Source organism: Salarias fasciatus, chromosome 20, assembly GCF_902148845.1.
Source record: "Salarias fasciatus chromosome 20, fSalaFa1.1, whole genome shotgun sequence".
Classification (NCBI taxonomy): domain Eukaryota; kingdom Metazoa; phylum Chordata; class Actinopteri; order Blenniiformes; family Blenniidae; genus Salarias; species Salarias fasciatus.
Window position 1 is genome coordinate 32,272,696 of NC_043764.1, and position 11,564 is coordinate 32,284,259.

At 50.9% G+C, this 11,564-nt stretch overlaps 1 protein-coding gene across 2 annotated transcripts in view; it reads left to right on the forward strand.

Moving 5' to 3' along the window:
* Window positions 1-2,443, forward strand: part of plch2a (phospholipase C, eta 2a) — a 106,125-nt gene extending 103,682 nt beyond the window's left edge. For both annotated transcript variants that reach the window (XM_030119807.1, XM_030119808.1), the window contains one exon: window positions 15-2,443. In XM_030119807.1, the coding sequence (XP_029975667.1) occupies window positions 15-1,594 (1,580 nt within the window). In that variant the 3' untranslated portion in view covers window positions 1,595-2,443. The remainder of the gene's footprint in view (window positions 1-14) is intronic.
* Window positions 2,444-11,564: the final 9,121 nt, after the last annotated feature.

Sequence of the window (11,564 nt, forward strand, 5' to 3'; positions counted from 1 at the left end):
TGTCCCTCCTGCAGACTGCTGGACTGTCCAGAGACCATCTGCTCCACGTCCATCTCCTGCTCCAGACCCAGAAGACACCAGGAGCGTCCGTCCCCTCCCCTCCACCTCCACTCCAGGAAAGGTCCTGCCGCCACGTCGTCCCCCGTCCACCCCGCTGCAGTCCCCGTCCACCCCGCTGCAGTCCCCGTCCACCCCGCTGCAGTCCCCGTCCACAGCAACACCTGCAGACTGCAGCCCCCCTCCGGCCGGGCCGGTCCAGAGCCCAGACCGGGACAGACCTGCTCCAGCTGCAGCCGCCTCGGTGACGAGCGCCGCCGAGACGGAAGCATCATCCCGGAGCGGGCAGGACGTCCAGAGAGACACGGAGCACACATCGCCCCAAAGAGACGTCCAAGACACAATGACTCACCGGAACACCGACCCAGCGCCGCCGCCGTCTGACCCCGCAGCAGAGCCGGGCCCTCCGGCAGTCCCTGCAGCTCCGGCAGCCCCGACCAGGAAGCAGCCGCCGCCCCCCCCGGCGCCGAGGAGAACCCGGAGCGAAGGTCACGCTGCGACGGGCGCCACCTCGGCCGGACTGGCCCGGTCGGCGGTCCCAGAGGTCTTCATGGACGCCACGGTGAACGACCGCCTGTGGCTCCAGCTGGACCCGGGCGCTCCGCGGGACAGCATGTCCTCGTCCTCCAGCGTCTCGTCCTCCGACACCGTCATCGACCTGTCGCTGCCCAACCTGGCCAGGAAGAGGATGAACAGCCTCCCGGCGGCCGGCGGCCTCCGCGACCCCCCCTGGGCCGGCGGCCGCCCGGCCTTCCTCCCCCCCCGCGGCGCCGCGCCGGTCAGCAAGAGCAAGTCCAACCCCGACCTCCAGCCGAGCCCGCGCTCGCCGGACGAGCTGGCGCCGCGCCCGCTGCAGCGGCGGGACGCCTCCCCCGGCCGGCCGGACGCCTCCCCCGGCCGGCCGGCCCAGAGGAGGCACACCTGGAGCCGCCTCTACATGGAGGAGCTCCGGCAGTCGCTGGGCAGGAAGCCGCCCGCCGCCGCCGCCGCCTCCGCCGCCGCCATGTCCAAGAGCCTGGGCGACCTGACCTCCGACGACATCTCCTGCAGCTTCGACAGCAAGTACCGCAGCATCAGCCGCAGCTTCGTGCCGAGGCCCGGCAGGGAGCCGCTGCGCCGCGACGCCCCCCGGAGGACGCCGCCGGCCGGCGGCCTGACGGAGCAGCTGCGCAGGCTGACCGACGTGGAGCCGCTCACCGCCGGAGACTTCGCCCGGCCCCGCGACCAGCCGGCGCCGGAGGAGGCGCTGGTGAGGAGGACCTCGTCCCGGAGTCAGAGCCGGGTGCGCTACATCGCCAACCGGGCCAAGAAGGCCCAGGAGAGGCAGAGGCTGCAGGGCCTGGTCCGGGGCCTGGGCCCGGGCTGGACCGGCGCCGGCCCCATCGAGGAGCGAGGGAACCCCGAAGGGGCCTGCAGCGTGGCCCGGAGTCCCTGCAGCAGCCTGGACCTGCTGAGCCAGCTGGCCCCCCCCACACGGCCCCGGTCCCCCCCGGACCCGGACCGCACCGAGGTCTCCTTCCTGCTGAAACTGTCCTGATGGCTGATGGGACTGGCTTCAGGAGCCTTCCAGAACACTGGACCGGTTTCTCCCCACGTCGTTCCAGATCAGACTGAATAACCCCGTCTGCGTCTGAGCAGGGTCCTGGTTTCAGCCGGTCCGGCTCCCGGTTCTGTCTGCGCCCGATGGTAGAATGTAGTCGGCGGAGAGTGAAGAGGTTTTATATGTTTTCTCTATTCTCATGTTTTTAGTGCTCGATTCTACTGATTCTCCGCTGCTCTGAAAAGCTCTTACTTAACGTCATCGTCTCGTTACCGTCCTCGAGCAATATCCTGAAGAGGAGCCCTCGGCGCCGTCTGAGGGCGTCGCAGAGTTTCAGCACTGAAAGCGGAGGTGAATGAGGAAGAGTCAAATCCTGCAATGCAGGGTTGCAGACTGTCCAGTTCTTCAGGTTCTTCTTTGTGTCTGTAGTGCGTCCGGTTGTGATTTGAGCCAGCTTGTGGTATTTTCTGCCGTGTGGCTCGCCGCCGCCCTCCCGCCCCGCCGTGGTAGGTTCTCCAGCAGACTTTAGCTCGTTCTGTGTCGACTGCATGTCTGTTCTGCACGGTCCTGCTTTTCCCGAGGCAAACACCTTTTTAAAACCTTCGAACACTGATTTCTTCATAATTTGAGCTTGTTTGGGATTGTTCGGGCCCACGCCGTGGCGGTCGCCATGTCTGGAGCTCCGTCACTCGATCTGTTTAGAAGCACGTTTATCTGTCGACAGCAGCGGCGGTCTTCCCGCCGCGGCGAACCTCTGTGCACAGTTTTAGAAACGATATTTAATTCAGAAGATGTGTAAAGTATGACATGCATAAGTCTGAAATGAATAAAGAGCGATCCTTCACAGCTCCTGTGTTTCGTCTGCACTTGGTCCGCCGGCGGCCGTCCGCAAACCGGGCCCGTGGCCGCGGCTTTGGCAGCGTGTGGCCGCTGCTCTCATTATGGTTCTGTTTACCTTGTTCTGTCTCCGGCCAACAAAAGAAGTCACTTTAACTGGAAGGGACAGCGGTCCAGAACAGAGGCGTCCAGCAGGCGCCCAGCGTCTCTGCACAGCCGTTTGTCTTCCTCACAGGGAACAAAGTCTGAAGCATGAGTTGTGGGAATAACTCAACGTCCTTAAAGCTGCTCGGGACTCTAACAGAATCTGTGAATTGTTTTACCTTTGAGGCAGAAACGTGTTGACATGAGTTTATTTGTGGGAAAAGCAGAGTGGTGTCGGCCCGTCGGGTCCGATCTGTCCTGGAATTGAGACGTCCTGTGTGAAGTGGGCTCCCTGCAGCCTCTCTGTGTTTTCCCAGGACTCTGGATTGTCAGTCAGAGGTTTTCCAAAGCGGCCGGCCACCTCTGGCGAGCCGTCGGACGCTGCCAGGCCTCTTCTCCGGCGTGACATGCTCATTTCAGCCCCGCGGACTCTTCACCGGCCAGCGCACACGCACAAAGGACGGCTTCATTAGGATTCCCAGAAACCCGCCGAGTCCCTCTTCAGGCCGTGTTTATCGGGACAGTTTGGCTCGTCTCTCCCTGCGTCCCCGGGCCTCCAGGCTCGGCCCACGGCTCCAGGCCTGGGAGAAAGTTCTCGTCTCACAGAGTGAATGCCGTCAGTCGCTGCTTGTTGTCAAAGGATTTGTGAAAATAAATCAGCCGGGTTTGTGGGATGCTGGTTTTTTGTTCCGTTTTTCCTCTTTTTTTTTTTTTTTTTTTTTTTCCACGGAAACCAGCAGTCTGTGATGGATCCAGCTGGGGGGACGCGTCACGCAGGAAGTGACGTGAACCTGTTGATTACTCAGATCCCGAAGGTTCAGGAGCTTGAGAAAGAAAACACAGGATGCAGTGACATGTAGACCTAATGAAGGCTTTATTCTCCGTAGAACACATCATGACCCTTAATGTGAAAATCTGCACGATCTAAATGTCATTACATAGAATTCATCAGTGACTCCGGGATCGTGTCTCAGACTGGACGGAGCAGTCGTTCTCTGAAAAAGCTCCTCGACTGAACCCGGTGAGTATAGCGAAGCAGATTACTGTAAAAATACTTCAAATAGTGATACGAGCAACAGATTCGGCACAAATGCTCACTAGAACTTACTTTTTCAGGAAAGGGCGTTAGCCACGCAGAAATTCAAGATGGCGACCATTTCTCAAGATGGCCGCCATCCATGATTAAGTTTTCTTGCATAATGGTCTAAATTCACTCAAATATGCACAAATGTTTGACACAGAACCCACTGATTGGGGACATACATTGCATTGTACACTGTCATTTCTTCAGAGAATCCATATGTGGGTCAAATTCAAGATGGCATCCAAGATGGCTAATTGAGATGGAAACATTTTTGTCTGGTTTTTATGTTCAAAGTATTCAACAGAAATGCTTATTAAACTGCCATCAAATAGAAGACTACCATAAGGAAAGTGGTGAGTAGGAATGAAAGAAGCCCACTCCGTTCTGTCACTCAGTGACCCACTGCTCGTACTTGATCTACAGTTCACATTTGCAAGTTCAAAGCGCTGTGCAGGGCTGCGCGGTGGCGCGGTGGTTGGCGCTCTTGCCTCACAGCAAGAAGGTCCGTCAGGTCAGGTTAAATGATCACCCTAAATTGCCCCGAGGTGTGAGTGTGAGCGTGAATGGTTGTTCGTCTATCTGTGTCAGCCCCGCGACAGCGGCGACCTGTCCAGGGAGACTCCGCCCTCGCCCGCAGAAGCTGGGATCGGCTCCAGCCACCCGCGACCCTGAAAAGGAGAAGCGGTTTAGAAAACGGATGGATGGATGGAGGCGCTGTGCATGTAAGTCCCAGCCTGTAACACGTGCTTCTGCCACCACCTTTGGTCAGTCGCTGTCCAGAAGACCTGCTGAGCTGTTCACCTGACTCCTGCCATCCCCAGTCAGCAGGGCTCTCTACTTCAGGCCCCACACACAACCAGTCGCTTTACTGACCCTCATTTTCTGTGAACCGGGTGCAGATCTGAGCGGCAGCCTCGCATGAGACTCAGGAAACTTTCCCTTCTCAACACTCCAATGATCGGGTATTTATAAACGTGGTGGCTGGATTTGATCGTCATTAACATGTTACGCCCTGGAATATTCATGGTTCTGAAGCCCCGCCCACTGAGGTCAAACACTGAACAGGAGCGATTTTGGCGAAAAAAGAACCTGTTCGGAGCTGGAAATGGATCCTGTCAGGTCCGAGGTGGAGGTGAGCCAGGAGGAGCTCTGTGGAAGAATAAAAACTGGAATTAAAGGAGAACAGAAAAACGCTGTCTGGAGGACGATCACGGCGGCGGTGAGCAGCGACGCCTGGACGAACGACTCCGGCTGAGGTCTGAACACATAGGTCTGTTAATTTCACCCAGATATTACAGATAATGAGGCTGACTCCCGTTACACAGCTCAGAGATTTATTGTTCAGTTTAATGACGTCTCAGAGTCAGACAGCCGCCCCGGCCCGGTCTCCTCCCCACCGAGACACACCCGGCCCAGAGCCAGAACCGGGACCAGGCCGGACCCATTACGTTAGACCCGAGTCCTGGGCCACTGAGGGCGGCGTGTGCCATCCAGTCCCGGTGCTGCTGGACCCGGACCGGCCATCATCACTCAGAGATCCTGGAATGACAGGAACCGAAACCTGCCGGTTACTGGCCGCAGTAACCAGGCTTCAGGGAATCCATGAGCAACAAGACACTGAACAAAGTCGGTGACAATTGAAAGGACACTGAATAAAATGCTTGACTAAATGTTGTCCACTGTCAGCCAGTATGCTATCAGAAGTGGTTCATCAGGTCCTGGTTCCCTGGTTCTTCAGGTCCCGTCTCCTCCATCCAGCCTGCAGCAGGCTCTGCTGGGTCCCTGGTTCTTCAGGTCCTCCCGTGGCTCTGGCACATCAGAAGTCACTCCATTATTCAGTGCAGGGTTGTGTAAAACTTCACAGGTCAAAATAGTGTCAAACACCTTTTCAGGGCTAAACGGTACCGTTCCCCTGCTGGGCCGAGGCCGAGCCACCTCTGAGCGTCTGTCTTGGCTGTTAGAACAGCCTCCTCTCCGTGGCAGGATGAACCGGCACGGTTATTGAAAGTTACAAATCCTTCATTAATCCCACAAGGGGAAATTTTATAAGATATTCTGTAAGAGCATTATTTTATTGTTTATTCTTTTACTTTTTAATCTGTCCTGAATCTGTGCTGCTTGTGCTTCATGACATGTTTGAGGTTTGCTTTATAATTATTTTCACGCTCCGCCAGGTTCTGCTGCTGCACCTCAAATCCACACGGACTGAATCCGGCTCCAGGGTGCCATCTTTCCTTACAGAGGAATTCCACATCCTCCGTGTCTGCTCCGTTCCGCTCCGTTCTGGTCCGAACCGGTCCGGTCCGGACCGTTCTGCTCCGCTCCGTATTCTCAAAACCCACAGCTCCGCATTGCTCTGGATCGCTCTATTTTGGACTGACGGAGCGGAGCGGAGCCAGACAGAGCTGAATGTGGCGCAACGCAGGCTGTGGAATCAGCTACAGTCATTAAAATAGCAACGTATTTGCTGCGGGGGTCTGAGCGGACCGAACCGGACCGGACCGGACCGGATCGGACTGGACCAGAGCGGACACAGAAGATGTGGAATTTGGGCGTCACGGTCACGATCATATTGATGAATGCCGAAGCTGCCGTTCATTTGACCGGGTGCCGCCGCACCATCATTTGGTAAATGAAGGCCAGAGTGTTTCCACATCACTCCGAGCATTGTTCCACTCATTTTCAGTAATGTCAGGATTAAGTTCCTTCTCTCACAATTCTTTCAAGTGTAAATTGTTGACTTAGGAAAAACCTTTGAGGATGTTATAGAATGTTTGATAGAGCCTACACATTTGGGTATAAAAATTTGTCTCCCGTCTTCTGATCTGTCCTGAAGTACCAAGTTTGCAGGATCCCTCCTGTGAAAGTCCCTCATGTGTACTGTATACACCAATAAAAATCTCTCCTTGGAATATTATATTTTTCAGTAAACTGAAAGACATCACAGCGGGTCTCTTCAAAAAGTCCTGTGATTTAGATAAACCTTGTTGGGCCCAGTTTTGAAATCTCATATCTTTCATCCCAGGTAAGAGCTCTGGATTCTGCCATATTGGCGTGAAGACTGAAGTCACATGTGACCTTCCTTCTAGTTTCCCTAAAGCGTGCCATGCCATAGCTGTAGTGCGAGTTCTAAAGATCTAATCTGGGACATTCAGACATCGAGCTGTCAATATCCATCTGAGATTATGTAGGTTATTGTGCACCCAATCTGCAATAACATGTAAATGTGTGCAAAGTTGATCATTTTTTTATCTGGCATATTTAGACCTCCCTCTTAGAAGAGCCAACACAGCATGGCTGTTATAAGGTGTGCTTTTCTTTTAGACCACATAAAAAAAACTTGTTTAATTTCCTTGTGAGACAGCATAATGGGAACCATTTGTAATGGACAAAGCAGTCCAGGAAGACTGTTCGTTTTTAATAATGCAACTCGACCCATCCCAGAAATAGGAAGTGTGTTCATCTCTCTAGATGGAGCTGAATGTGGCCAAAAAAAGGAGGAAAATTGGCTTCATGCGTTTGTTCAAATGTAGGTGTTACATAGTGTACCAGATAGGTGAAACCCTCTGGAGACCATTTAAAAGAGAAACATCTCATTGGCACGTTTTAAGACGCCCATTGGAATGGAATGGCCTCGGGTTTTGTCTAAAAAGTTGCTAAAAACATTGATTGTTTAATTAGGCAGGGGATGGAGGTCTCTGGGTCAGTCATAATAATCAGAACATCATCAGCATAGAGTGTCATTTTGTGTTCATTATCCAGAATTTTAAGATCACGTATGCTATTGTTCTTCCTGATCACCTCAGCCAAAGACTCCATTACAAGAGCAAAAAGCAGCTGCGATAGCGGACAGCCCTGGCTCCTTCCTCTAACAATACTGAAAGAGGGAGAACATTAGGTCCAATAGTGAGAACAGCTAAGAAAAGGTTTTTCTACACAATTTTGATCCAGTTTGTAAAAGTTGCTCTGAGGCCAAAGTCATTTGACGTATAAAGCAGGTATAACCGCTCTGTATGGTCAAATGCCTTCTCAGCAAAAGTAAATGTAAAAGCTGAATTGTCCTGGTGTGGCCTGTTTGTAGGCGTTAGCATTATGCTGTCACTAGCTTGTCCTGCTAGCGCTCAGGAAGTTAGCAGCAGCAGTGGCGTGTTGCCGTCCTTCGCCCCTCTCATATCGGATACACCCGTTTACCCATTCAAGACTGACCATCTCTTCTCGCCATCTCTGTGTAATCGCACCCAGCCTTCCACGCCCTCTCTCTTTCTCTGCAACCATCAGCAGATCAGCAGGAAGCTATGCTTACCGCCGCATCCATGGATCATATTTCTAACTCACAGGTACTCTCACAGAGAATGATGGAGCTGCGTTGTAGAAATGAAAACTTGAAATAACCTGTTGTTGGCCCGTCGTCACTTCCTCACGTTTTAACAAGTAACCCTGCAGAGGGGGGAGGAGCGATAAGGCTGGGAAACGGAAGTGGGACTTGGAAGCTAAAAAGTTCTTTTAAAAGACAGGTAGTGGTGACAGTAAAGTTACCTCTACTAGTTTCGATCACATCTGGTGACCTTCTTGATGATGACAATGGTGACGATAATGAAAATGATGACTATAGCAGTCATGATGTTTGCAGTAATATGGATAACTGTAGAAAATTGAAATTTGCTTTCTTTTTGTACATGTTGTAGTTATTATAAAAACATATTAAGAAAAAAATCTCTACTTAAAGCAGCTGACTGAAACTTACACTGAATGTAGAAGGGGTGGGAGTTTATAAGCTTGTCTTCTTCCCACTCCTTTTCGAGAGACACACACAGAAATCTTTCTATAACACACTTCTTGCTCCAATGCTAATAACTTATGTTTCTGAAGAAATGTTGGAAATGGTACTGTACAGTTGTTTGTTTTCTTGTTTTTTTTTGGTTTACCAAATGTGGCTCTTTTGTATGGAATACTGTACAGAACATTTTTAATTTATTTTGTATTTTTGTATCTCGAAATAAATTCATTCATTCATTCATTCATTCCTCAGGAGGCACGTCACGTGATGGGAAGTGACGTGTCAAATAGGCTGCTGGCTCTTCTTCTGATGTTTTCCAGACAGTACGGGGAAATTACGCCCCCTATTGTCTGAGGCCTTCTCCAGGACTGCGTCCCACGTGCGTGACAAGGTGCACGCCCCCTCGTCGCGGTTCATGCTCCTTGCGCCTCGCTTGCGGATCTCGATGGCTTCTCTGATCCAGCGTTGGTACTTGTTACTTACAGCACGGATGACCCTGGCATTGTTCCAGTCCATGATGTGGTTTTGTCTCTTGCAATGGTCCGATATGGCAGATTTCGCCGTAACATGTAGAGTAATTAGCCATCGCTGTAACACGGAGTGTAACGGCGAAGGGTATTGTTCTCTCAGTTTCTTCTGATTATTCTTTGTCCCACGAGAATGCATTTTTCACCCCCTGAACATAGCTGAATGTGGGGTTTTTTGGTATCTATGCGATCGGCCCAGCAAAAAATTTGATAAAATGTATACCTCCACAACACTGGCTCAACAGCGCCACCTACAATCACATCCCTATGGCCCACAGAGTGGGCATATTTTGAACACGAAACTCACAGCAGTGACAGAGCATGAGGGGACAAACAGAAAACTCTCTTGGCCAAAATCTGTGGGACCAACAGGAAGGCGGCCATCTTGGATACAAAATTCACCGCCATTTGGCTTTTCATTTTTCAAATGAACTGAACTCTTAGTTCCTTTCTTCCAAATGAGCCCAAACTCAGCACACTGCATCTGGACACATTGACTTTCAATAATCAGCCAGCTTTTTTTGACACGTCTCTCGGTCTCCTCACAGCACGCCGTCGAAAAATGCCTTCACTTCCTGTTATTTGGACAGCCCCTCAGGAGCTCAGGCATTGTCCCAGAACACTCAGATTACAGTCAGATATGTGTCATAACGGTCCTCATGTAATGCATTATAAAGTTTAATACAGCTCAACTCTGTAGCGCCCCCTACCATAGACCTGAAACATTAACATTCTTCCACAGTAACCAAACTGTGCAGTAAAATTCTATGCCTGAAGACAAGCAAAAAATGATATTACCATTTTGATGCATTTATAACCGTTGGCCAGCGGGGGCGCAAAGACCCCCCCCCCCCCCCCCCCCCGAAAAACACATACACATTTCTTACAAGCACATACTTTGTCCGACTGTCTTGAAATTTGGATCAATTATACACAACATGATGCTGATTATATTGATGTATGAATGACTGTGATAGATGCTACAGTGCCACCTATGGGAGTGTGCAAAGATTACAATGCAATTAAAAAAAAATACTTTACCAATCTTTTTCATATTTGACATAAAATTCCTTTGCAGGCCTCCTGATCAGAAAAGTCAATCAGCTCTTTCCTGTAGCTTCCATGGTTTTGACTCTAGAGGCTTCTCTAAAACCCATTCATTGTCTATGTGGCTTCCAATTATTCAAATGAACTGAACTCCTCGGTGTTTGGACCAAATGAGCCCAAACTCAGCACGCTGCATCTCCACACACTGACCTTCAATAATCAGCCAGCTTTTTTTGATCTGTCGCTCAGTCTCCCCATAACAAGCCCTCAAAAATGCCTTCTTTTCCTGCCACACCAGTCCACTCTGAGCTGCCTGAACTGCCCCCCCCACGCTCCTCTTACACCCCCCCCCCCCCCCGCCCCGCCCCCCCCCCCCCCCCCATCCTCAGTCTCCTGACTTTGACATACACACTTCAAACTCTGTACAAAATTCTTTCTGTCTATAATATCTTTCACCAATTCCGATTCATTTCCATCAGGGGCGCAAAGACTGGAGGCCGCAGTGTGTGGTGTTAATGTCAATTTAGCGAGCGCCAGACGTCGACGGCAATAGCAGGGAGTGAAGCACTAACGGCGATGGCTTCCATCCTTTTATTGCTCTTGTTAGTCTGTTGGCTGTCTCCTCTCACACTCCTTCTGATGTTCCTTTTTCCGTGTTCCAAATGGTCTCCCCGTCTCCGTGATGTATGTGTCGTTGCATGATAGGCATGGAATTTCATATGTTACGTTGCTTTTGTGTTCTGGTTTTATTTTGTCCTTTGGTCTGACTGGGAGCTGTTGTAGTTTGGTGTGTGGTTTGACCGCTGTATTGATGTTATGTTTTTTGATGGCGCTTTGTACTCGTTCAGCGACTCCCCGGATGTATGGCAGTACGACTGTGGCTGGGTGTTGTGTGTGTCCTTCTTCTTAAGTGCATGCTTTTCTTTACTGAGTGCCTTCTTTTTGCCCTTTTCTGTTGCCCATTTTGGATACTGACAGTGTGTGAGTGTTTTGTGTGTGTGTGCCTCCTCCTCTTGTCTGTCCTGAGCGTCTGTGATGACTGTGGTCCGGTTGTACAGTGTTCTGACGACTGACAGTTTGTGTCCCGTGGGGTGTTCCGATGTCCATAGTAGGTATTGATCTGTGTGAGTGGGTTTTCTGTGTATTTTGAGTTTTATACTGCCGTCGTTGTTGTGATGTATTTTCAAATCCAAAAAAAGAATATTTCGTGGTTTGTTTCCTCTTCACATGTGAACTGGATGTTTCCTGTAGAGTCCATGGTGTTACGGTGATCTGTGAGCTGTTGGGTGTGGCCAGTTTTGATTTTTTCCAGAATGCCGTCAACGTATTTTTTCCAAAATGTGATATTGCAGTCTGATGGTCCTGTTCCAAGTGTTCCATGAAAAATCGGCTCATTATGGGTGAAAGTGGGTCCCCCATCGCAGATCCTTGTGTCTGTTTGTAAATGGTGTTCTGATATTGGAAGTAGGTGGACTTGGCAACGAACCTGAACTTTTTAGCTTCCAAGTTGAATCGAAGACAGTATGAACCTTTACCAAAAGAAAAAAAAAA